Source organism: Notolepis coatsorum (assembly GCF_963971535.1).
Source record: "Notolepis coatsorum genome assembly, chromosome: 4".
Classification (NCBI taxonomy): domain Eukaryota; kingdom Metazoa; phylum Chordata; class Actinopteri; order Aulopiformes; family Paralepididae; genus Notolepis; species Notolepis coatsorum.
The window spans coordinates 66,433,552-66,461,544 of record NC_140168.1 but is presented as its reverse complement, the minus strand read 5'-3'; the positions used below and the strand labels follow the sequence as shown (position 1 = coordinate 66,461,544).

The following is a 27,993-nucleotide window of genomic DNA, read 5'->3' as shown; positions in this document are numbered from 1 at the left end:
GATGGAAAAGCCTGCTTGTCTGTGTTGTTGTGTGTATTTCTGTGTTTTCCTGTGTATGTGTGTGCCTAATCCTCCTAGGCAGTGCCTGGTGTTTATCACCTGCAGCTCGGAGCAGATTAGCGGGCAGCTCTGGATCAGCTCACCGCCTGTCTGGGTGGAGAGACCACACTAGACCAACGTCTCCCCCAGGCTGCCTAGCTCTACACGAGCAACCTTTCTGTCTTCGGAACTGAATGAACACTTGAGACAAAGAACTACAAATGTCATAAATTTGTCAAAACGGACTTGTATGTTTCCCCTGTCGCAAGGTGTTAATGACTGTCTCATTTAATGGGGCGAAGGTAGAGCAGTCTGGTAATCAGAAGGTTCCTGGTTAGATTCCGGCTCCTCCCAGCAGCGTGTTGAAGTGTCCTTGAGCAAGACACTTAACCCCCAACTACTCCCAATGAACAGGTTGTCTCCGCCGTGAGTGTGTGAGTGAGTGAATGTGAATTGATTGTGAAAAATTATTGAAGTAACATTCTCTTGGGTTTTCAATGCGTTTCGTACCAACAAGGCACTTTGCAGTAACTAACTTGATTGCGCACTTTGAACGCTAGACCTGACAACGACTGGCCGATGGAGATGGAGGTCGTTCAAACCAGGCCAGTCCGCGCCAAGCCACGATAATGGTGAGCAGCTGGCAGCAGGAGGCTGAGAGGGGGGCGGAGAGGTCAGGACGGGTTGAAGTGTTGGGTGTCACTTTCTGTGGTCAGTGTGGTCAGTCGAGGCTGTCCACTCTGCAGTTGTGGTGAAGAAGGACAACTATAATATTCTGGTTGATGGACACTGATCGAAGATGGGCCTCTAGACTCTCAAGGCTGCGTTCAGATCCAAGTAGACACGTTCCCTCCCCTTGTTGCCCCCCTATATTAGCTGCTCCCTCTAATGAGACATTCTTGACGTGCAACAAGAAAGCGACTAGCAGAGAACTAGCCAAGGATGAAGGGCGAAAAAACACCACTAGCTCCATTTTAACAACCTGGATGCCCTTTTCAAAGGGTGCGTCGTGAACAGAGAAGGGAAAATAGGAAAGGAAGTCATTAAAAGTATCAAAACTAGAAGTTGCCAATATTGGCTACTACTCGTTTATATGCATAATTCTTGGCCATTGTACTTTTCTTTGATTCTGCCTGGATTCAGTGGCCCTGTGAAGCATTGGATTGTGAGATACAATTCATGCTGGATATCAATATCTCACCATAACCGTAACATCAAATGGTGCACTCTATTTGATTATGACTATGACCAACAGTGTCCAGTCTATAGAAGCTATTAGGAATGAACTGTTCTCCCTTTTATTCTCTCCAGCGCTCCCAAAGTGAGTCCACACACTGATCATAGCCAGTAGCCACACAGGACACATTAAGTACGTTCCCTTAACCGAACGATGCGAGGCGAATCCAATTGAGCGCAAATCTTTTTCACCCCAGGGACGTGTTAAATGTTATTTGAAGGTGTAAAGGGATTGGTGTGTGTGTGGCTGAATCACATTGATGGACATCTTTTCACAATTGATTTCTCACAGTTTGCACCCCAATGAAGACCTGAATGGTAAATGTTCTTTTTTATTATTGTTGTACACAACAAGCAAGGTAAAAGAAAATAAGCGTTTTAAGTATTAGTACTTTAAGTACTTAATTGGTAGTAAATGCGTGTTTGTGTTCCTGTTCCACGCAAGAGTGCCTCCAGTTTTGTTTCCTCTTTCATGTGATGAGCTCTCTGTAACCTTTATAAAATAAATAAAATGCAGCGGCATGTTGGCTCAGTGGTTAACACTGCTGCCTCACAGCCAGAAGGTTGTGGCTTCAAGCCCTGGTGCGAGGCCCCGCGTTTTCGCATGGATTAGTCTCTATACCGAGCAGCATACCATGGTCTCTATACCCAACTAGGGCTGACCTTTTTTTTGGAATTCGAAGCTTCGGGGCCGAGATTCTATTTTAATTCGAAGCTTCGAGATTAAAAAAAAATAAAAATAATATAATTATTCTTTTTTTTATGTTGTGGGAATTGTACAGCACTTTGTTCAACTTTGTCAGTGCTGTAAAGTTTAAACCTTAATCTTAGACAAACAAAACAATTTGCTTTGATGAAATATTGTAAGCCGTCATTTGAGGCTTTATAAAAGCAGCACAATGAACACAAATCTGTCAGTGCCGAGTCCGACCTCATCTTAAATAACAAACCGCATTGCTTGTTGTAGTTAACAAAGAGAGGCAGAGTTGATTTTGCACAGATTTTTTTTAATCATTCATATATATATATATATATATATATATATATATATATATATATTATATATATTTTTAATCGAATTTTATTTTCATATTCTAATCCCATGCCCATCGAACGAAGCTTCGAAGTATTTAAGACAGCCCTATACCCAACAGTATGTTTTCATACGCAGAACGTGGAAAGAGAATCTTGTTCAGACATGTAAACTAAACACGGAAGGATTACCGTCTTCTTACAAATGGAAGGCACATGTTGTATCCTATATTTGCTATCTGTCACTCATCTGTCTCTCATTCTCCATCTCTCTCTCTCTTTGTCTTTCTCTCACTCTGTCAATTTATCTCACTCTTTGTCTGTCAATTTCTCTCTCTGTCTCTCTCTATCTCACTCTCTCTCTCTCTCTCTCTCTCTCTCTCTCTCTCTCTCTCTCTCTCTCTCTCCCTCTCCCTCTCCCTCTCCCTCTCCCTCTCCCTCTCCCTCTCCCTCTCCCTCTCCCTCCCTCCCACACCAACAGAAGGTGGGACAGGTGGTGAGGTAGTGAAGCCCAGGTCTGCCGCTGGGTGACTCTGCGTCTCTTGGCTTCAATCCACTCCCTTCCAGAACCTGTTCCTCCTGCAGTCCCCTTCTATTTATCTCTCGTCTGTATATTATTCTACTGGATTGGGTGGTTTTTTAGCAGGTTTTTTCCCCATCCGTTTATGCTCTCAAGCTCAATCCTGACCGTTTTAAGACTTCATAATCCAGCCGTTTTCTTTGAATCTTCTTCTGATTTTGAACTTGTCTATTCAAATGTCATCGTCTGGTTTGTGTCTGGGTTCCACATGGGGTTCCAGCTGGGCGTGTCTGCAGCCTGCTTCACAGCCTCCTCCTGGGGCAGGTACGGCAGTGAGGAGTCTGGCCGACCTGAACCCCCTACCACATGTGTTCTTCTAACGGTTGGAAATATTTAGATGAAACGGCACAGACTTGGCTGAATGAAAAGCAGAACTGATGCTGGTAGTTACCTACATACACCCAACAACAGTACTTTTCCCTGGGAGGGGGAAGCAGTGTAGACTTGACGCGGAGAAGCAGGTCTTGTAGAGGAACACAAGACCCGTCTCCCCAACCCCTCCTCAAATGCCTCCCTCCTCCTCTTCTTTGGCCTCCCACACACCACTCTCTCCCGTTTGTCAGACCCCCCCCCCCCCCGCCACGCTCATCTCTCAACAAGCACACACGTGGGAATTGAATCCCCCCCCCCGCCCAGTGTTTGACACCATGTCGTCCTCTACCGCATGGTGCAATGGTTTCGGTTTCAGGTAGCTAGCAGCGTAGACTACTGGAGTGCGAAAATGTAACTCTTGAAAATGTTCGCTACTCCTAACATTAGCTAACGTCAGGTCTAATTGCACACTCTGTGACGTCACGGTCTTTGATGTTGTTAGCTAGCATTAGCGTTCGGCGGCTGACGCCGGTTCTGGCGGTAACGCTAGCTACGGTCAAATGCGGATGCATGCTTTGCACCGTCAAGTACGCACGCGGGACTGAGCAATGGCAAACACAGGGGAAGAAGACATTTAATACCTTTTGTTCATTGCTATTTTTTATCCTCTCTCTCAGTCTCTCTCTCTCCTTCCCTCCTTTCAGTATTCTTCCCTTCCTCTCATATCTCTTCCTCCTCCAGTGCTCTCGTAGGCCACACTATGACCTGAAGAAACATGATGTGTATTAATAAAGCTAGGTGGGGGTTGAGTGAGGGGGTTGTGGGGGGCTATGGGGAGTCTTAACCCTGCGACTGACTGCTCCCCACCCTGTAATACGGAGCAGAGCAGGCGAGGCAGCCTGCCCCGCTTAACTGATCCCAGATGTGCTAGGACCCGCGTGCGGCGGTAACGGCCTATGATGAGGAGGGGGGGAGGCGCAGAGGCAGGGCCTCGCTGAGTGAGCAGTGGAAGTATTAAGAATCTACCGGTCTGGCTGAGGCACACACACACACACACACACACACACACACACACACACACACACACACACACGTCAAAGCCTCGGAGACTTAATTTGTTTTGTCCTTTGCGATCTACTGGAAACATGTCCTAAACTCCAGTCTATTACTAATCCACTTGTTGACAGGTCTGTCAGAGGAGCGGTTTTGGTTAATTCGTTTTTTTTTTTTTTTTTTTTTTTTTTTTTTTACAATGCTAGCATGTACTCTCTCGCCTCTGGCACCTATTCTAGACTTGAGTCATAAAGAGGTCATATGTTAATCAGGTGCGTGCGTGTGCTTGTGCATGTTGATCGACATAAAAATATTTATATAAAATTGGAATGAGAAGGCTGTCCTGTCCAACCTATAAACATGTGGGGAAATTACAATCCCTTTTTTATAATCTCATTAGCAAGTAAATTGCAGTTATATGTGAATTGGAGAGGATTGACTCTGGGAGGTGTGCGTGTGTGTGTGTGTGCGTGCACGTATGTGAGTGAATGCCTGTGTTCATCTTCCACACACCCTCACATACAGAACAAGGAACCGCTGGAACTTCCAGTAATTTCCTACCCCGCGTCTGCAGCTGTCTGTGACTGGGCACGATCCCTCTCCAAATTTCCACCCGGCCCCAACCAGCCCTCTAAGAATGTCAAATATGTTTGCTTGTTTAAAAAAAAAAAAAGAGAGACAGTTTATTTTTTCCTGAATTCTCCTATTCCATGTTAGCTGAATGTCTTGGCAGTAGCTCTGCTCCATATATACACACATGCGTACATATGACCTCCCTGTTGCTTTCAATAGGGAGTAGAAAGGCTTTTCCTAATTTCTTGTTCTTCTTTTATATTGAGAAGGATGTAGTCTAGATATGTTTATTAAAGGTGCCATAGTACGTGCCATTTTATTTGTTAAAATAAGTGTTAAGTAACTACATTCCAGGTCAGTAACATGGGTCTCTCTACTGCAGTAAACGGAAAATACAGTTTCTGGTATCCTGTTCCCACTTCATCCAATCAGGAGAGAGAACTCCACAAAGTTGGGCGGGGGGGGGGGGGGGGGGGGCGTGAAAAACATGGCGGCTTGCTTGTAAACATTCCACCTTTTTCCACCTAAACGGTTCACTAAAATATGTTTCTGATGACATTTTTAGATATGCATTTGCTGAATATTAATTGGGAGGTAGAGCAGTCGTCTGGTAATCTGGAGGTTCCCGGTTCGATTCCCGGACAGCGTTTCGAAGTGTCCTTGAGCAAGACACTTAACCCCTGACTGCTCCTTGAGCAAGACACTTAACCCCTGACTAGGGCTGCACGATTTTGGGAAATAATCTAATTGTGATTTTTCTGACAGATATTGCGATTGCGATTAAATTTGCGATTATAATTTTTTATTTTTATTTTTTTTAAGCAGCCCCACAGAGGTTTATTGTAAAATGGGGCTTGCATCTGGCCTACGCGGTGGGTCTGTTCGGGACACCGAGCTTGAAAATGTTTCTTTTTACCTGGGAATCGATACCGGTACCCAACGGTACCTTTTTTCTGTACTTTACTCTCTCTCTCTGAAGTCTAAACTTCACAACACAATCTAAAACCCCTTACCTCCCTCTCCCAAACCGTTCCTACAATTTGTCATGCAACATACAACATGATGTTGCATGATCATGTATATTTATTTTGTATTATAATTTATATGTTTAAATATCGACATTATCTGGCAATCCTCAGTTAACACTTTCTATGCCACTCACGAGTTTTCTCGGGATTATTAATATCTCGTTGAAAGCCACTCACGAGATTTCTCAGATTTCTATTTTATTTTTTTCCCGATCTGAAATCACATTGCATCACGCGAGCCTACCCTAGTCTACCCGAGTGCCGCCGGCGATCAGATGTGGAAAAAAGCGCCCCCTATCGTCTCCCAGATGACATAAGGGATTTTGGAATGGACTCAATGAAAATGGATGGGGGAAAAAATCCTGTACTCTACATTTTCCAGTCCACTGATGCAGCCGGGGTTATCAGAGTTCATTCTGGAGCCTCTGAGCCCTGCGGAATCATGTGTTCTACTGTATCACGTTGGATCTATACACTTATCGATTTTTTCTAATGGTGATCAGGAATTGGAATATACCAGTTGGATACCATCTGATGTCAGGTAAGGAATCTATGTTATCAGTGTTAGGATAATCAGACTCATTTTGATGAAGATATAAGCTGTTTTGTGAAATGTTCTCTATCGGTTTCACTGTAAAAATCCAAGAGGAAATGAACACAGCGATTATCCGTGCGCGGCTCGAATGGGCGTGCATGTACGTATAATATTGATCATCTAGCGTTTATTTGAAAACGATTCATAAATAGGCAGACAAACATCAACGTTCTGGAATATTCCAGTAAAAGACGATTCTCATAGAATGGCCCAGAATGGACTGTTTTTTACCTCAAACGGGTGCTTTTCAAAATGCTCTCAAACGGAAATGAAGCGATAAAAAAACAATCTGCCTTGACAGCACTGACTGGAAAAGGATTCTTTGATAAGCGACGGGCAGATTAGACACACAGCCATAATTTAAAACATAGATTAGGCGATATTAACGATAACATTAAAGTGGATGGTGGCATTCAAGCGCTAACTCTGGCGCCACCTGGTGGCACTGAAAGTGTTAATACTATCAAACTCCTCTGATGTCAGACCAGATATGAGAAATTATGTAAAAAAAGAAGAAAAAAAAACGTTTATTATTATAATTTTTTTGTTGATTTGCTAATTGCATAATTTCAAATCGCGATTTTGTTTTAAAATCAATTAATCGTTCAGCCCTACCCGTGACTGCTCCCGATGAGCAGGTCGGCACCTTGCATGGTCGCCTCCGCCGTCGGTGTGTGAATGTGAGCGAATGGGTAAAATGTGAGGAACAAATTGTAAAGCACTTTGAATAAATAATAATAATGCAGGACCTGTTCCGAGGTCTTTAAAAGCGCTATATAAATGCAGCCATTGATCTGCAACGCCTAATTTGACAGGAAGTTAGCCAAAATACCCATATCGCTTACAGAAATGTTTTTTTTTTTTTAAACTTAATTTTTTAGCGTTTATCGCTTTTCTGGTCAAGCATGACCGACAGAAACAGGTTGAAAATGGGATGTAGAGCAGGGGAAGACATTCTGAGAAATGACGGCGGGTCCGGGAATCAAACTCGTGTCCCCCAGATCCGTGACAAGCACGGTTTTCCCCGACGCAGAAATAGCGCCGAGATATGCGGTGAGCTACGGGAGCTCCCTACAGAAATGTTTTAAGGTGGATACTTCTACATGGTTTTATTTGCTTGTTGTGTTGGGAACTACAGTACGATGCTAACGGAGCCTCTGATCCTGCTCTGGTGCTTTGTTTACGTTGGAGGGAATTAGCCGCTTGCATGTCGCCTCGACATGTTGTATCAAGACTTGGAAAGACTATTCACAAAATGCAATGAAAATGTATTTGTCTTGGTGACAACGGCGAAGCAAAAGTGGCTATTCCTCCCACCACCCCCCCCCCCCCCCCCCTTCCTCTATGTGCTCCTAAATGAGTTATTTTACATTGTAAATGTGGAAAACTATGCAAGCCTAAAGAAGAACACAACACCTCCACTGGACAATGACCCTTTCACTGCAGGCCTACTGTATTGTACTGGTAGCTTGGTTTTTATCTCGGATCGCTCTGCTCTGTCATGTGCTGTTTCTAGTCTCCTCTGTGCCATACTGATACTGTGTGTGTGATGTGTGTGTGTACAGTGTGTGTGTGTGTGTGTCTGTCAAGAATGAAGCCCACCACCACTATAGCAGCCAGTGACCTAATGTAAAAGGCAGCAGGGCAAGTGCTCTCTCTCGCTCTCTCGCTATCCCTCGCTCTCTCTCTATCCCTCGCTCTCTCCCGTCTCGAGTCGACTGTCACTGAGCACTTTGTCACGCTCTGGCAGGGGAATACCATGACGGAGGGGAGAGCTGGAGCATTTTTCTGGGGGTAGAAAGACGGTCTGTGCTCTGGTCAGATGCATAGATGGAGCTTCTAGGCTGCAGGCCAGTGGCTGTTTCACCGTTGCACTCAAGAAATATAGGACGGAGAGCATTAGTTCCTAACTGGGATGACTGCTGAAAATGAATGTAAAGGAATGTGCAAAGCTGTAAAGGAATGTGAATCACTACCCACCTTCAAAAACACTCTCAAAGAACACCTACGGGAGACTGCAATTCAAAACTGGCCCCTACAAATGTCCTAACCCAGTTGTACAATAAAGACCAAGCATGGCTTTGTCAGTATTCCAATGTACCCAACCCCCCCCCCCCCCCACCTCCAATATACAGCCCCACCCAACCCCACCCCACCTACCCAACCTCCTCCAATGTACAGTTTCTATGTCAAATGTAGGTCAGTATTCCAATGTACAGTGTCCCCCCCCCCCTCCAATGTACAGCCCCACCCCACCTACCCAACCTCCCCCAATGCACAGTTTCTATGTCAAATGTATATACACTCTTTTTCTGGATTTTTTTTAGTATCACAAACAGTACTGTATTTGAAAATCTGGTATGTCATAAATGTATAGATGTAGCAGTACTGTCTATCTGTATGTCGTGTGTGTCATATGATTAATTGAAAATGGAGGACCCTGATGGAAACAAGACGAAAGTCTTTCTCAGGTCTGCATCCTCTTAACAATTGTATGTATTGAGCTGTACTGTACTGTACCCATTCTGCAATCTGTTAATAAACTTTTCAATCAATCAATCAATCAATGACCTGCAGAGAGAGAGAGGCGGGGGGAGTGGGGGGGGGGGGAGGGAGAGAGAGCGAAGGGACTGGTGTGTGAATGTGGACATCCAACAAGATTGATCTGTAAAACAGATCACCTGAATCAATCAAATCAAAACGGATCACCTGATCCCATAATGTGAACTAATGTCTAAACACATTACATTTTTATTGACTGAGTCAGCCCTGTCACATTTGTGTACATTTTAAATTAAACTGCATCCAAGTAAGATCATATGAAACATTGAGTCGTTGGATTTAATTACTAGACCACAACACTTCATACATCACTAGCTGCCACCTCCGCTAATCGGCATCATATTCTTGTGGCCTAGTTGTTTTCCAGAGCATTGGTTCCAGGAGTTTAGAAGGACCTTGTGTCTGCTAGCCAGTCTGGTACCATGTCAAAATACCAACATCTCTTCCAGGGGTCAGGGCTCCAGGGGTCAGGCCCCTAAGACCAACCACTAAGCCTACCCTGGGAGGGTCACCCCCACACTCCTGAACCCCACACTCACTCACAGATGCACACCCTTGCATCTGCATGGGGCGACCCAGCACACAGATTTCCAATTTTTGAAACAATGCCGCCCCCCCCCCACAAACATGGGCGTGTCGAGCTTGATCTCGGGACACCTCGGTAAAAGCTGGAACTACCATCTGGAAATCACAGGGGTCCTCAGGGTAATTCAGTATTACCATTAGGGATGCACGATATTGCTTTTTTGACACCGATACCGATACCGATAACTTTATGCTCCTCAAGCCGATAACCGATATCGATAACCGATATTTATTGTATTATAAAAAAAATTAATGTATATATTTTTTTTGATCAAATTTTTTTTTTTTTACATGAAACAAAACATATCACAATACAATAATAATACATAAAAAGACTTCCCAGGACAATAACTTAACACCAACTTAAATGTGACCTAACCAGACAACAGAAACAAAAGCCAAGACAACAGTTTTGACTGATAAAGTGACCATATTTATTTTTCCAAATGAAAATTCACAATCCGTCAACAGCTTGTGGTGCATCCAACCTAAGACGCTCGAAGCTTTTTGTTCTTCTTTTTTCAAAGCGGAGCCTTGATAAAGAGGCTTTGAGTGGACACATCACCACCACAACAACGGGTCACCTGCGGCATCACCATCATTAGCATCGTTTGCTAAATTAAAGAAGTTTGACAGAAGGGCAACCAGCCAGGCAGCGCCGTTATCTCACGGGACGAGTAGCTACATTAGTTAGCCAACAACCAGCCAGGCAACGCCGTTATCTCCCGGGACGAGTAGCTTCATTAGTTAGCCAGCAACCAGTCAAGCTAACGTTAGCATTCGGGAGATCCAGCAGCTTGTCGATGTGCTAATAGCCTCAGCAACCTAATGTTAGCTGGCTCCAGCAGATCGACAAGCTGCTGGAGCCAGCTAACGTTAGCTTGCTGAGGCTATTAGCACATCGACAAGCTGCTGGATCTCCCGATGCTGGTTGAAGTGGAGCTAGGTAGCCAGCAGGCTAAATGCTCCGCAACGCTGAACTGCATGCGCCGGTCTGTCTGTCCGTCGTGGCGGTGGTGATACCGCAGATGACCCGTCGGGCTGGATGTATTGCAAGTTGTTGCCCTTTTCCCTCCTTCTGGAACGTCTGCATTGCATTTATTACAAATAGCAAGCGATCTTTTTACTCTGAAACTCCGAGTACCGACACGGCCATCTTTGTTGTTAACTTGCGTGGCTACGTCACAGCCAAGTAAGGGAGCGCTGGATTTGTGTAAAACGCCCTGTTCCTAAACCACACGCTGTCAGTCGTAGCACAGTACTGACAAAACGGGAGGAGCCTTTAGTCAAAACAAACGCACTTCATTCCAATTCACCCACACCGCATTTTTTTTTACCAAAAAATATATTATATTATCGGAGCTATTAATAACGTTATCGGGATGACGTCATGTCTCGCTTTGACTTGAATCTCACTCTTTGACTTGAACTCACCTCTGGTCTGTTCACACACCGGTCAGAGCACATCTTCAGCCGCAGCGCAGAGGCCAGTCGTCCCAGCGAGAGGAGGCACTGGCAAGCAGGGAGATGCTGGTGTGTGTAGGCTGCTGACCAATTTTGAGAAATGAATCGATTGAATTCAATGCAAGAATGAATCTAGTTGATGAATTCCCCACCGGTGATGCAAATGAACAACCAGAGGTAGGGTGAAAAGCGGAGGTAGGAACCCCCCCCCTCCCGGTAAATCACACCCTGGATGTAAAGCTTGGGCCCCAAACACCCCTGCAATGATCATGTGTCGAGACTTAATTGCTATTTGGATGCAACAGGGTGGCGTGCATTCCAGGCCCACGCGGTGTTGTTTATTATTAAGGTTACGTAAAGTCATACGCTCATGTTTTGTGTTTGTCACACTGGTGTAGAATGTTCAATACTGCCCTGTTACACAGCGTACTAGTGGTCACTGGTCATGCATCTTAAACGCACACACACGCAAACAAACCTCGCTAGTTCCCTCACGTGCTAGTCGCTATAGTGTCTTCCGCATGATCCTCGAGCACTACGCCAAACTCTTCATAAGATAACTTAAAGCATCAAAGATGTGTTCGGAAAAGAACCGTGTTCTTGTGTCTATGCCTCTCCATCTTCCTGTTGGGCTGTGTTTGTGGTTATGTGCGGTCAGTAACCGAACGTAAGAAGACATGCCAGAACAAAGCACATGGGGAGGCTGTAATGGGCCGTCATAAAAACTCCTTAGATGCCTGTTTTTTTTTTATTGGTAGTCCGTGGAAAAGCAGTAGGACTTAAAAGGGGCTTCTTTTCACAGCTTCGCTTAACTAGAGGTGGGCCTGGCTGGAACAAAGGCTATTTTTCCACCGTCTTTGGCGTTGTTCCCACGAGAGCAGCATGAGACTCGTCAGTAGGAACCAAGAAGCAGATGCTAGCTTGTTAGTTAGCTTCTGGGTGCTGCTACTGATTATTGGAGCACCTAATTTTGATCTACAGTACTTGCTGCAACTTGCCCAAGATGCATGTAAAAAAATATATAATAAAAGAATGTTGTCCCTACCTGAGCTAGCCGTTTGGCTATGTTAGCCCAACTTGTGATGTTATAGGTTAGCAATAAGCCATAGCCTATAAGCTATACTTCTTGGAGAACACTGTCCCTAGGCTAAAGTGGACGGTAGCTTGGGTTAAAGTAGACTTTTTTGAGGAGTTATGCAGATTGCAGATCTTCTACCTGCACAGAGATATCTCCAGTTACTTCAACCACTACATTCCATGAAACACACACACAGAATGTAGAGCGGAATGTAGGTCAGACACCCACCAGCGCTCTTTTCACCCCTGACCCTCAACCCCTGACCCTGAATAGTACATAGTGGGTGGGAGCTGGGTCAGGTGACTGCCCACCGTCATGTGGTAGCGGCTCGGTTTCTTGTGTGTTTTTCTGCCCATGAAAAACCCATTTTCAGTTGTTTCATTAAACTTTTGTCCGTTTTCAAAGACAGAGTTAATGAAGATGTCTCACCATTTCAAAACGGATCCGTCGTCCCTCTTTGTTCTGCATACGGTTGGGGGGGGGGGGGGGGGGAGTCGAGTCGAATTCACCGCATCCAATCATAATCCAATATCTTTTTTCTTTTTGTCATGTTTTGTCCGAGCTCTCGTATTACTCTCGCACTAATACTCCCAGCTACTTAAACTGCAAATGTTTCGCATTATTCAAGTGAATTAATGTTTTTCCATCTCTGTCAGCATTTAGCGGTGTTGGCAGGGTTTTAGTAGTGGGATGGCACAGCTTTTGGTTAAAAGCTAGTCAAAATGTGTGTAATTGCAAACATCTGAAGTCTTTATGTATTAGTTTGTATGCGTGTGTGTATACTGCCTGTGTTCAATGATGGTTCAATTAATAAGTACACATTTTGTCGTAAGTTCCTTATTCGCTAAGGTCCTTCATTTAGATGTGGTAATACATGGTGAGCGAGTATCATCTGATGGAGTCGGCTGCCTTCTCTCTCTCTCTACCGGGCTTTGGGTTCTGAGACTGGATCGGGCCTCTGTTGAGCCTACATACGTCTGGCATCGACCCACCAGCCTTTGATCACCGGGTTCACATTGGCTTACCCATCATGCCTCAGTGCAGCGAGGATTACTTTTGTCAGGAGTGGTTACGGTAACGTGCGCGTGATTGGCCAGAGCGCGCTCACCGAGTCAACAAGTTCAGCATCAGAATCCCCCCTTTTTAACACTGCTCTCACACTGGACCGGGCAGAGTCCTGAGCCGAGCAGTGGAACCCTTTTAGACCGTCCCCCTTCCTGAAGATCCTGAGATGAAGGCATCACTGACGTAACAGGATCAGATTGGTCTAAGCAAGTTTACCTCTTACTGGAGAGCTGCCAATTCATGTCAGGACAGGAGGACACTGAAGTCTGCATCGAACATTGTACATATGTCTAAACTGAACACTGTGACCTCATTTTTTTTACTTCTAATTTTACTATGTTATTTTGTTTCATACTTATCTTGTCTTGCACAGTCTCTGGAGCGCAACAGTAAGAAGCATTTTGTATGAAAGTATTCTGTACTTCTGTATGACAACTATTAAAGAAAGAAAGAAGAAAGAAAAGAAAGAAAGAAAGAAAGAAAGAAGTGAGGAGGTTAGAAGTGGATGTTTTTCTTTAAGGGCTTGTGTTCTGTCCTATTCTGGTATTTAATGCAGGGGCTCATATCCAGCACAAAAGGTGTCTGTATGTAAAGATAAAACGTATCTGTTATTGTGATGATATTTGCCTGATTTAATTGAAGGTTTTTAATATGATAATTGGGTCATGTCCATTTTTCGTTTGACCCACTGGCGTTTGCAGGCTTCAGTCACGAACAGAAATTAACCTTCTGAAGTAGGCTAAAAGTTAATATTGGCTATTATTATCGACTGATATGAGTCGTGACTCGTGAGTGAATACACTGAAACACAAGTGTATTTTCTGGTCATAGCAGCTAGTTTGCAAATAGAGGACTATACTCTTCTTCAGTCCACAACAGGTATTTTCTGCTCTCCCAGTAATACTGCCTCTCCCAGTATACTGCCTCTCCCAGTTATACTGCCTCTCCCAGTAATACTGCCTCTCCCAGTATACTGCCTCTCCCAGTTATACTGCCTCTCCCAGTAATACTGCCTCTCCCAGTATACTGCCTCTCCCAGTTATACTTAGGGGTGGGACAATACATCGATCCAGATCGATATATCGATCTATTATCAATAATCAAATAGGATCGACGCAACGTAAAAAGATCGATTCATATTGCGATACTCTTATTTTGAAAATCCCCGCGAGTCATATCCGCCGGCGCCCAGTATTGTGAAACTCCGTGTAGAAATTACAGCAGTGTTTGCGTCTGCTGTAAAGCACTACAGAGCGTCTATTTTGCGAGCCGATATAAGTCTGTGCAGTTTTTTCCCCGCAACGGGTCAAATGCATATAACAGGCGTTGCATCGTCGCCATTCCTTTATGCCAACGTCGCGTTAAATATCTAAATGAACGTCGCGTTGGCTGCTAAAAGCTAAGCAGCTAACCATGAGAGAGAACAGGAGAGTGGAAAGGGGACTTGGAAGGAGGAGGGGTGGGGGCTGTGGGGGCTGTGGGGGACTGTGTGTGTGTGTGTGTGTGTCTGTGTGTGTCTGTGTGTGTGTTAAAGCTCAATATATAAAAACAAAAGTGAACAGGAGGTCTATTTGTATTAAAAACAATAGATTGTTTTTCATTTAAATGTCTGGAAGAGCTCAAAAATAAATACATCAATTGATATTTCCGTAGCCTTTTTTTAGTTGATCTAAATGTGACTGATTGTGTTAAATGGGCACATAATATCGCCTCATATCGATCGCAGACACCTGAATTGAATCGTATCGTATCGTATCGTGGCAGACTTTGTGATATCGGCAAATATCGTATCGTTGTCCAAAGAATCGATATCGTATCGTATCGTGATGAAACTGATGATTCCCACCCCTAGTTATACTGCCTCTCCCAGTAATACTGCCTCTCCCAGTATACTGCCTCTCCCAGTTATACTGCCTCTCCCAGTAATACTGCCTCTCCCAGTATACTGCCTCTCCCAGTTATACTGCCTCTCCCAGTAATACTGCCTCTCCCAGTATACTGCCTCTCCCAGTAATACTGCCTCTCCCAGTAATACTGCCTCTCCCAGTAATACTGCCTCTCCCAGTATACTGCCTCTCCCAGTAATACTGCCTCTCCCAGTAATACTGCCTCTCCCAGTATACTGCCTCTCCCAGTAATACTGTCTCTCCCAGTAATACTGTCTCTCCCAGTAATACTGCCTCTCCCAGTAATACTGCCTCTCCCAGTAATACTGCCTCTCCCAGTATACTGCCTCTCCCAGTAATACTGCCTCTCCCAGTATACTGCCTCTCCCAGTAATACTGCCTCGCAGCCTCTCCCAGCAGGGCTGTACACTGCGAGCATCTCGTCGCAAATTGCCCCCTAATCTGGCCGGTGCGAGTGGAAAATATCATCTGGGGGCAAGCTTGCGAGTAGTGATTGCAACCCCATTCGCATTTCACTCCTAAATTAATCCATACAAATTGGATAAAACATTAGCCTACAACCAGGGCATAATGTTGCGGTTGTAATTTCATTAGACAGACCAGCGCGGACCTTTAATAACATGCAATTTGATTGACACGAGCAATGGGCTAACGTTAGCTGCTATCCACGGTACCATTAGGATTATGCTAAGCTAACTAGCGTTAGCTGCTGCTAACCCTGGACACCAGTCAAAGCGGACTCCACAACACTAGTTCCATTCGGGAGGAAAGGGGGTGGGTTATATTGACAACGCTTGACAACAGAAGTTTAAACATAACTTCATATTTATTGGTTATTCGTTTCTGTTACTGTATATCATCCACTTTCCATCTCCGTCTGTTAAACGCTTCCTGTTTACATTCGAGTGTGACGTCATCACCTACGGCAGCTTAGACGATCAAACGCGAACCTAGAACAAAACCCGGGGGGGGGTGGGCTGGCTCTCTCATTCGTTCTCGCCCCCTCTCTCTCTCTCTCTCTCTCTCTCTCTCTCTCTCTCTCTCTCTCTCTCTCTCTCTCTCTCTCTCTCTCTCTCTCTCGCTCTGATTGATTGAAAACTTTATTAACAGATTGCAGAATGGGTACAATACAGTACAGCTCTCTCTACATTCAATGATTTAAAGTAGCCAAACGTTACAGACAGTATAAATACTAACTGGATAGTTGATGATATAAACATTTAATTTCATTATCTGAAATATTCTAAAATCATTAAGTCTGCTATAAGCCATTATCCCTTTGTGTGTGTGATTATTATTTTCTCACAGTAGTGTGTGTATATATATATATATATATATATATATATATATATATATATACGTGTGTGTGTGTGTTTGGCTAAAGTGGATAGAAAACACAGTACTGTGCAAAAAAAAAGGCACCCAAAAGTTTTTATATAAATGGTCTTAGATGTAAATACATTTTTTATTAGTGTGTCAGTAGACTACTCTTAGTACATTTTCATTAAATTGTTTTTTAAAGCATCTTCATGGTTTAATAATGCAAACATATGTTGCAGGGACTTATTATAATCATCATATTGGCGTGACTGTATGCATCAAAGGGTTAAATCAAGCATTTTTAAGTGCTTTAGAGGAAATGTCAAAATATTGCGATATATATCGTGTATCGTGATATGGCCAAAAAATATCGCGATATCATTTAGAGGCCATATCGCCCAGCCCTACTATAATGGTAAAATAGTTATTTAAAAATTTGCCCCTAAAAAATATTCTTTGCCCCTAAATTTCTCATTTAGGGGCAAGTGTGCCCCTAGTGAAAAAGCTTAGCGTACAGCCCTGCCCAGTAATACTGCCTCTCCCAGTAATACTGCCTCTCCCAGTAATACTGCCTCTCCCAGTATACCGCCTCTCCCAGTATACTGCCTCTCCCAGTAATACTGCCTCTCCCAGTAATACTGCCTCTCCCAGTATACTGCCTCTCCCAGTAATACTGCCTCTCCCAGTATACTGCCTCTCCCAGTAATACTGCCTCTCCCAGTAATACTGCCTCTCCCAGTATACTGCCTCTCCCAGTAGTACTGCCTCTCTCAGTAATACTGCCTCTCTCAGTATACTGCCTCTCCCAGTATACTGCCTCTCCCAGTAATACTGCCTCTCTCAGTATACTGCCTCTCCCAGTATACTGCCTCTCCCAGTAATACTGCCTCTCCCAGTATACTGCCTCTCTCAGTATACTGCCTCTCCCAGTAATACTGCCTCTCTCAGTATACTGCCTCTCCCAGTATACTGCCTCTCCCAGTAATACTGCCTCTCCCAGTAATACTGCCTCTGCCAGCCAGAGGAATGCACTGGAACAGCATAGCTGGAGCATAACTTATCAACCCTGCAATGGAAAAACCCCGTTTGGGTCCGAGGCCCAGTAGGCTCGCTGACGAAGCCAGAATCCCATCCCGCAAGCTTTCTAGACAGACAGACTGGAGTTCTGGTGCCAGAGTCTGGTTCTTCTACTGGGAATCGGGTTCCTCCGGCGTTCCCAGGTTCTGTTATTCTGAATCCTGCGGGGCGCTCCGTGGGTTCGTGTTACCGGGGGGTAAAAGGTGTGGCGCTCGCTCGCTTCTCAGCTCTCCTGCGCTGCTCGTCGCCTGTAGAGTCTCATGTGAAGTTGCAGATCCCCCCCCAGACTGGTGCACCTAGTAAAGTAAATTAAACGCACCGCGGGTATTTAACCTCGTAACGGTTTCTTTAATCATATTAACATCAAAGGGGCTTCTTTTGGGAGGCATATGGTTACATAATATCCTTCAGATACAGCTTTCCTTTGCAGAACAGCTGTGTGAGTCTTAATACACTGGGGACAGAAGTTGTAATCACTGCTCTATACAGGGCATCTCTCTGCACGTTTGTGATCCTTCCTCCGACTGATCGCGCGGCGTACCCAGGTTTTTTTCTCGAAGGGAGGGCGTGTAAGGAGGCGGGCGTTGCACCGAGGACCTGTAATGAGACTCGGCACCGATTCCCTCCCAATATGGTTCCCATCAGGGGGAGACTTGCACTTGTGGCAGAAATTCCAGCCCCGTAGCACAAACGCCTTGTCTGGATTCAATCAAAACAACTTCTGCCACGACACACACACACACGCACATGCAGAAACTAAGAATAACTACCACCCCCATACTTCTGACATCCAGAGCAACCCCCCTTCGCTTTTTTGCTCTTTTTTTTAATCTTTTTTCTTCTTTTTAATAGCTTTGTTCGAAAAACACATTTCAAAGCAGTGAAAGTTGAAAGGATGCGTTTTCCAGACGGTTCTTCTTCTAGGCCAGTTAAAAGGGTTGAGTTGAGGCACTAGTGAAACCGGTTCTTCTTCTAGGCCAGTTAAAAGGGTTGCGTTGAGGCACGAGTGAAACCGGTTCTTCTTCTAGGCCAGTTAAAAGGGTTGCGTTGAGGCACGAGTGAAAGCGGTTCTTCTTCTAGGCCAGTTAAAAGGGTTGAGTTGAGGCACGGGTGAAACCACTGTCTGACAGGGTTGTGGTTCCTGGGGTTGTCTACCTCCAGTCGTCTGCTGCCTGCTGCCCACCGCAGGGCCGGCGCATCCTTCATCGTGTTCTCAGTGTTCCTCCTAACACCCACTGTAGAAGTTCCCCAAGGTTTATTGCAACAAAGTGTCCCGTAGTTGAAGGGGTAGATTTAGTAGACGTTATCCTCGCATTTCCTAAAGATTTTCCTTGTTGTTGTTTTTTGTTACGAGTTTGCCGTATCTAGGGAAATCCAATCCAATGATGTCATCAAATTGCATTGCTTGAGATGAGAAGGTTGTGGTAATTTTCCCTTTTTTTTCTCCTCTTCTTTCATAACTGTCATATTTTCTTTCGACACAGTACGATGATCTCACTGTGTTACATCGCCCTTGATCCTGAGAGCTCGTAGCTCCCAAACCCGTAAAACAATGGATTTTTAAAGAAGATTTCTACCTTTCCAGAATAGCAGAATTTGAGTAGAATAATCATTTTAAGATTCCTGCCTGGGAAGGGAGGAGGAGGACGAGGACATGTAATGAAATCCTGAGTCAGCATTATCTAGCGGGGCATTCTGTGGTCAAGGTACGTCCTCCCACTGAGACCACGGGGCTGAATGGACAGACTGTTAGCTGCATGTGAACAGAATGGAAGCTCTGGATTTCATATTTAGCCTCAGGGTTCACAGCCAGTGACACTGCACTCTTCTACCGCATATACTTTGTAGATTAGGAGAAATGTAGAGAGACACACACACACACACTAGTGGTTGACCGATATGGGGTTTTCAATGGCAGATACTGACATTTTGGAGAGCAGAGTAAAATACATTGATTTGACAATAAAAATGGACTTGACGCAACCGCGTCGTTGTTAAGCGTCGGTGCTGATGAATAAAAAATGGCAGATATCTGCCTGATTATTCAGTTGTCACACACACTGTATAAAGCAGGTGTCCCAAACAGTGGGGTAAAGATGACTCACTCTGGTTGCCATGGAAGCAGTGGAGCCAATGACTCCACCCCCCAGGGACCAGGACTTCCTGTCTCATGGTCCTTTGCTGTGTCCAGATTTCCTGTCTGCCTGGGGGGAGGCAGAGCGAGAGAGAGAGGGAGAGCGGAGAGGGAGAGAGATTTTGCGTGTGTGACCCTCCCCTGTTCGAATGCCCTCCTCTGTTTTCCCTCCTATGTTTCTCTGTTATTGAAGATTCCACAAGTTCGTCCACCGTGACATCTTGGTTTGAAGTTGAGGGAGTGAGTCATTATGACAGTGATCTGTTGTTCCAAGTATGTTTTTTTTATTTATTTTTTCTGTTTCTGATAAAGGTTTCCCAACATTTTATTTCTTTAACTCATGCCGGCCAACAAGCGACCTGCGTCTATGCCTTCTACATCGGGCATTCATGCTGGCTAACAAGCTGGGTGTCGTGGTATGGCGTTAGCACAACAATAGCTACCAAGCTAAGCTACGTTAGCTTCTAACAGTGTATACACAATATGTACAACGACACAATGGCGTACATTATTACATAATATGGTAACGTGGTTGTGGCTTTTACAAATAGTGGTTAGCTTTAGAGATGGATGGCTATGATCACGGAGCAATAGTGCTGTTAGGTGAAACAGATAGAGCTTCATTCATCACTCGGCTAGTAGTAGCAAGGCTCTCTGGCTGCCGCTAGCTGTGTGTGACTCTCAGGCGTAAGCGGGGTAAGGGGGGCGTGCTAGCGTAGGGTCACGTGGGCTTAGTGGCCAATCAGGCGAACCCGAAATCCGACTAAATCCGTTGCGGAAGTGATACACGCTGCCTGGCAGGCACTAGAAGACATCCCAAATCCTAACGGATATTGAAACGGTGGTGGACCCCACACATAACGTCATCATATTTCACATTTTCTTTCTCATTCGTTAGAATGCATTCGAGAATTTTGCTCAAACGGAGCACCATGCACTTGGAAGATTAGAATAGAATAGACTTTTTAATTGTCATTGCACACAAGTATACAACGAAATTTCAGGGGAGCTCCCACAGACCGTAGTACAATATACATGTAACACATAACACTGTACATATAACGGAATAATTTTAAATAATAAAGTGCATGATGAGCGGTAACATAGTGTTTATCAAGTCCAGGTAAGTGCATGGTACACGTGAGGGGACAGTCAATGAGAGTTTAACAGTCTGACTGCTTGGGGGAAAAAGCTGTTCATAAATCTTGAACTCTTTGCATGTATGGACCAGTATCTCCTCCCTGAGGGAAGGAGCTGAAAGAGGTGATGTGCTGGGTGAGACTGGTCCTTGATAATACACTTGGAGCGGTGGAGGCAGCGGATTACACTCGGGTATTGACTCTTGCAACCACTGCAGGGCTCGACATTACAGTACCGCCACCAGTGCCGGAAAAATGCAATGCGTGACAACAAAAATGCCACCACGGACACCACCATCGTGTTTGCCATCACAAACTACTGCCTTCGTATGGAATTATTAGTCATTTTTTGGAAAGTTACAGTGCAATCAATTTAGTTTTTTTTGGTGAAGTGTAACTCTTAAAAAATGTGTACCGGGTCTGATCGTGGTTTCTGTGGGGTTTTTAATTCCAGAAAAGGTTGTAATGGGCTGTAATCTGCCAGCTACGCTGATCAGCTGAAGTGTAGTTGCTGGCATTTGAGCTCTGAACATCCCTCTGGTCAGGTCACCATGTTCTAGATTGATCACAAACATTTCTCCTTCTGTCGTGCTGCGTTTCTGTTCCGGTCCATTGCAGAGCCAGTGTGTAGTGTGTGTACGCACGCACGCACGCACGCAAAGCCCAGGCCACCGACTGGTGGACAAGCTGCATGAGGAATCCCTAAAAGATAGAGTATAGCCCACTTGTTGCATGAATCATGATCTTTGTGGTCCATAATATTTAAATCATTCATCAAATACAACCAGTGAATCATTCATATTTACATCCTTCTATAATTCTACCATTAGTAAATGAGTTACGTGTGCGTTGAGTGAGTGTGTGTAAAAATGCTGAGTGTGCAGAGTGTCTGTCTGTCTGCTGACAGAGGCGACCCACCCTGCCGCTGCTTAGACAGCTGCTGTGGGGAGTCCCAGCACACACACACACACACTGTCTCAGCGTTTCATTAATGACTGTAATTTATTGGCACGGCTCAACTTACTTCGGTATGTGGATCAGGTTGTCGTGTTCTCATGTCATTGTCTTGCCATTTTAACATGCTCACTTTACCCTTTCACTACCAACCGTCTGTAGTGTGATAGTAAAGGGTTAACCTTCTGTAGTGTGGTAGTGAAAGGGTTAACCCTTTGTTGTGTGGCAGTGAAAGGGTTAACCTTCTGTATTGTCGGGGTGAAAGGGTTTAGGGATGCACGATATTGATTTTTTGACACCGATACCTTTATGCTCCTCAATGCCGATACCGATAACCGATATTTATTGTATTATCATTTTTTTTTTAAATGTATATATTTCTTTTGATCAAATTATTATTATTATTATTTTTCAACATGAAACAAAACATATCGCAATACAATAATAATAATAATACATAAAAAGACTTCCCAGGACAATAACTTAACACCAACTTAAATGTATATTCCTGTAGTTTTGACCTAACCAGACAACAGAAACAAAAGCCAAGACAACAGTTTTGACTGATAAAGTGACCATATTTATTTTTCCAAATGAAAATTCACAATCCGTCAACAACTTATAATACATCCAACCTAAGACGCTCGAAGCTTTTTGTTCTTCTTTTTTCAAAGCGGAGCCTTGAAAAAAAGGCTTTGAGTGGACACATCACCACCTCACATCACCACCACAACAAGTCACCAGCAACATCACCACCGCCACGGTGTTAAAAGCCCACGATGACGGCGCGAGCACGCTTGTACCTATTGACGAGTCGTTTTCTAAATTAAAGAAGTTTGACAGAAATTACCCAAGGGCTCAAGCCGCTAGCTTTTAAGCAGTCCTTGGTGGTGCAAATTAACCTGGCTACTACGGAGCAATAAGTGACTGCGTATTCAACCAAGGGTTGCATCACAGCCATGAAAGGGGCTAGCTTTGCTTAGCTCCTCGCGTCGTCGTAGGCTTCTAAGTTAACACAATAACACACCATCGTAGCGGTGGTGATGCCGCAGGTGACCCGTCAGGCTGGATGTATTACAAGTTGTTGCCCTTTTCCCTCCTTGTGGAACTTCTGCATTGCATTTATTACAAATAGCAAGCGAACTTTTTCCTCTGAAATTCCGAGTACCGACGCGGCCATCTTTGTTGCTTACGTCCGCGCTGCTTCAAGAAACTTACGTGGCTACGTCACAGCCAAGAAAGGGAGCGCTGGATTTGTGTAAAACGCCCTGTTCCTAAACCACACGCTATCAGTCGTACCACAGTACTGGCAAAACGGGAGGAGCCTACAGTCAAAACAAACGCACTTCATTCCAATTCACCCACACCGCATTTTTTCTTTACCAAAAAATATATTATATTATCGGAGCTATTAATAACGTTATCGGGTTTATCGGGATGACGTCATAATTGCTGATATCGGCCCGATAATTATCGTGCATCCCTAAAAGGGTTAACCGTTTGGTAGTGCGGCAGTGAAAGGGTTAAGGCGCCGCTCCCGCTGTTGAAAAACCTGTGGAGTTCATACTTCAACCTGGAGCGGTATAACCAGCAACGAGGTCTGAAGGATATCACACAAGGATTAAAACCTTTTATTTATTTTAAACTTTGTTTTCATTCTCCCATCTGTGTGCCATTTGAAACGAGGCCTGCTTGAGTTTGCAGTATGACTTGTGAGTTTGCAGCAGGGCCATTGAGTTTGCAGTAGGCCTAAGGTCTTTGAGTTTGCAGTAAGACTTGTGCGTTTGCAGCAGGGACATTGAGTTTGAAGCCGAATGGCCAATGAGGTTGCAGAGAGGGGAGGATGTCCATTGCAATGGCAGTTTTATTTATCGGCGTAAGCTACTGCTAGAGTATGTGTACTTTTTTTTTTGTAGGATCCTGGATTCCGTCTGTGCTTTTCTGTGCAGTTTCAGTTAGACTATTTTTCCCTCTTAACTCCTTCGCTGTGGTCCTTCAAGGAAATGTAATGTTAAAATGTTCTAACCAGCTCTCTCTCTCTCTCTCTCTCTCTCTGCAGAAGAGGTGGACTACGCCAACTTCGGCACCAACACGCTGACACGCAGGAAGAAGGCGGCGGTGACGCTGCGCAACAACGACGTCAACCGCAAGAGGCCGCACATCCGCATTGGAATGCCGCAGGACTTCCGGCCCGTCTCTTCCATCATCGACGTGGACATCTTGCCCGAATCCCACCGCCGTGTACGACTCTACCGCCACGGTTCGGACAAGCCGCTGGGCTTCTACATCCGGGACGGTACCAGCGTGCGGGTGACGCCCCACGGGCTGGAGAAGGTCCCGGGCATCTTCATCTCCCGCATGGTGCCGGGAGGGCTGGCGGAGAGCACCGGGCTGCTGGCGGTCAACGACGAGGTCCTGGAGGTGAACGGGATCGAGGTGACGGGCAAGTCCCTGGACCAGGTGACGGACATGATGATCGCCAACAGCCACAACCTGATCGTGACGGTCAAGCCGGTCAACCAGCGCAACAACGTGGTCCGCGGCAGCAGGATCTCCGGCAGCTCAGGCCAGTCGTCCGACAGCGGCGGCTCGACGGGGTACCCCAGCCTCAGCCTGTCGGCCGCCACGGCAGGAGCCATGAGCTCCGGGGCACACGGCTACCCGGACGACCTGGAGAGCGACGAGGACACGGACATCGTCATCGAGAGCAGCCTGAAGCGTCCGTCGCGAAGGTCCAACGCCTCCGTGGCGTCCAGCGTCTCCGTGGCATCCAGCGCCTCTCGCTTGCATCACCAGGCTCCCGCCGCCGCACCACCCGCCCCCACCGTGGCGCCTCCCAGCCCCCCCACGCGGCCCGCGTCGGTGATATCTACGGCCTCCTTCCACTCTCAGCCAAGCCTGAATGGGGGGTCGCACCACCACCACCACCACCATCACGGTGGCAGCAGCCTCAGCTACCAGCTCCACAGAGACCTGAACCTCCAGCATAACCCGCACCCCCAGTCCCACCACCACCACCAGCACCACAACAGTCTTCAACACGCACAGCCACAGCATCACAGCAGCAACCCGGCTCTGCGTCATAGCAACGGCAGCCTGCACAAAATCCTCAGTTCCATGAAAACGGACCCACGGCACAGCCTAGCACTGCCCAGGGGTGGGGTAGAGGAGGATGGCACCGTCATTACCCTATAATACATAACGTGCGCACACACACACACACACAGAAATATCCTGACTGCTCAGAGACTTAAGCTGAAACGTCCCAGGCTGGGGGGTAAGGAGCATGAGCATGTTCTCCCACGTACCCGATTTAACTCATTTTGTAAACTTTTTTTTATTTTTCTTATTATAAGATAAATAGTAACAGGAAATTGTGAACGGGGGTAAATAAGTTTATTGTCTTATGTGTTTTTTTAATGTTTTTAAAAAGTTTTCTATGTCTTAAGATTTGTATATATGTAATAATATGCATCGGGACACGTAACTGTTTTTAGGCAAGTGCACTGTATGATCTAGTTCTGAATGTGCATACAGCCTGGTTTCCCTTCTTTAGTGACCACTTTTAATAAGATTATCTCCTTTTTGTTTTGTTTTTGTTTTTCTTACTGGGACCAACTTTGTAATGACTTTGTTTCTTTTTAAAGGTTTTGTTAATGATTTTGTTTTCTTTTTAAGAGTAATATTTCTGATAAAATGCTGTGTAGACTTTGTTTTTCTTCAGTAGTTCTTTTTATCCACTGATTCTGAATAAACCTTTTGTAACTTCTCCGATAATTTATTTTAAAGCCTTAAGAAATTGCATAAATCAATAAATGTGACGTTTTCGGATTGGAGATATGTCAGTTTGTTCCGGTTGATTTGGATTGTGTCGTGTAAGAAAAGAGATGCATGGATTTTTACCATGTCCTTTAAATATCTTGTCCTTCTCTTTTGCCTTCCACTTTTCTTTTGATACAGACCACTAATATTGCACAGGTTTCTAAGACTTTGAATTATGGATTTTTAATTCTGAAATAAAAAATAAATGGCTTTACAACTTCATACTTGTCGCATATGCCAACGGATTCTGTAAATTTTTTAAAATTTTGCCGGTCATGTTTTGTACCTACAGTAGTTTAGCGTGAACTGCTTCAGGAAATCCTTTTCTGCTGAGCGTGATGCCACTAAGCCTCTGATATGTCATGATTTGAGGAGAAAAAACTAAAACGTTTTACTTCGTCCCCATTAAGTCTCCCAACTCATTCAGAGCCACGCCCATATGACCAAATTAGGTCTAGATTGCCACCGCTTTAATCAATGGGAGGACGGGGATATTTGCGAACGCTTAAACTATATCTTAAAATTATGGCTATGGGTCTAATACACCCGTCGCTTATCAATGACTTGCTTGCAGTCAACATGTACGAAATGGATTGTTTTTTCATCGGTACATTTCCGTTTTATACCGTTTTGAAGTATAGTTTTGGAGATTTCTAGTCATTCCAGAGAGACACGATAATAGCCCTTTAGTGGAACGCGTTGTCATTTTTCGGCTGATTTATGAATAGTTTTAAAATAAACGCTAGATTATCGATAGTATATGTGTCCTCATGTACAAAGAGAAGCGGGGTCTGAAAAATCGCTTCTCCGTACTTTGGTCGGCGCGAACCTCACACACACACACACACGCTCCAATGGTGGAGAAAGGAACATCCGATTACCCCAAGATTCGTAACATAAAGGCCTTACCTCACATCTGATGTCATGCAAAAAGATTAATCCAATTCCTGATTGCCATTCCAAATATCGATCGTGTCCATTGATCCAACGTTATAGTCCAAAACACATAATCCACGACGCTTCCAGTCCCCCCAGTCAATGCAATAGTATCCAGCTGCATGCCCGAGAAGTAAAACCTGGACCGGACTTCTTTTTTTGATGCACAGTCCCAGCCAATCCAATCCAATGATGTGCAATACCATCCGGGAGACGATAGGCGGCGGTATTTGCCCTTTGCGAGCTCAGACCCATTCCCAATGATAACGTCAGGCTGGATGGATGAAAAATGAATGGATATCGCTAATAAAAGAAATAACGATTAAAACCCGACTATACTCGTGATTGGCACTCAAGCGATGGCGAGTTAACCCGACTATACTCGTGGTTGGCACTGAATGGGTTAAAGGTGCAGTCCTCAATCCAAACAATCCCATGACTTGCCCCACCATGGACAAAGATGAAATATGGTATTTAGGGAATTCTGTTGGGAATATTTAGGGAATGACAACATTAAAGCCTGAAGTGAAATACATGTAAACATTGGAGTTTTTTTTTTTTTTTTTAGATGTTATGAGTTGAAATTCCCAAAAGCTTATTTTTTTTTCCATTTACTAGTCAAACTCAAGAATATACATTATACTCTTCAAATGTAGATGGTCAGACCAGAAGGTCTTGGGGCTTGAACCCGTCTCCTTTGACCCAAGGTCTCATGATCATTATCTAAACTGGACAGCAGGAATGCAGCTTGCTCCATGGTCAGCGGGCCCCTAGGCAGCACCAGCAACCTCTCCTATCACCTCTCTGCTAATGAACTCTTATCTCTCATGTTTACTCAGGATGCCATACTGGTGTAACGGCTAATGGATCAACATCCAGTCAGGCTCATCTGTCTGTCTTATCTGTCATCTCAGATGAGGACACTGGCTCTGCCAGATCATAGCCTGCCCACTGCCAATCTATCTATCTATCTGGTAGCCTTCACATGAGGTCTATATAAAAATGATATCAACTGAAAAAGTAGGCTCAATATTCTAATGCTTGTAAAGGCCTTTGGTTAGACCAGTGGTTCTCAAACTGTGGTACGCGTACCACTAGTGGTACTTGGTGGTACTGCTGGTGGTACTTGAAAACATTTACAAAAAAGCACAAAAAAAATTAAAAAAAATTTACTATTTTTTTTTTTAATTATTTTTTTTAACATAACATCAAATTAGACACACAGGCATTAACAGTAAACATCCAGTAAACATTTTCTTTTGCAGTCAGGCCACTGAACCTAGAAGCAGGCCAGGCCAGTGTTTCTGGTTGCGGTGGCGCGATAGTTAGATAACCTAAGTGGGGAACAACCAGGAGATCACTGTAACAGAGAGTAATGCAGTCTAAACAGTCATAAATCTTTAATTCAACTTCAGCCCTGATCATAACCATTTATTTTTAGATTTTTTTGTAATGTCAGATAAAAAATCTGACATTACAAAAAATCCATCAAAATCTGTGTT

General features: G+C 44.7%; 1 protein-coding gene across 1 annotated transcript in view; it reads left to right on the top strand.

Moving 5' to 3' along the window:
* The window catches only part of pard6gb (par-6 family cell polarity regulator gamma b), a 101,424-nt gene extending 75,649 nt beyond the window's left edge, over positions 1 to 25,775 (top strand). The window contains exon 3 of the mRNA XM_084311771.1: positions 23,793 to 25,775. Within this exon, the coding sequence (XP_084167897.1) occupies positions 23,793 to 24,928 (1,136 nt within the window). The 3' untranslated portion in view covers positions 24,929 to 25,775. The remainder of the gene's footprint in view (positions 1 to 23,792) is intronic.
* The last annotated feature ends 2,218 nt before the right edge of the window (positions 25,776 to 27,993 follow it).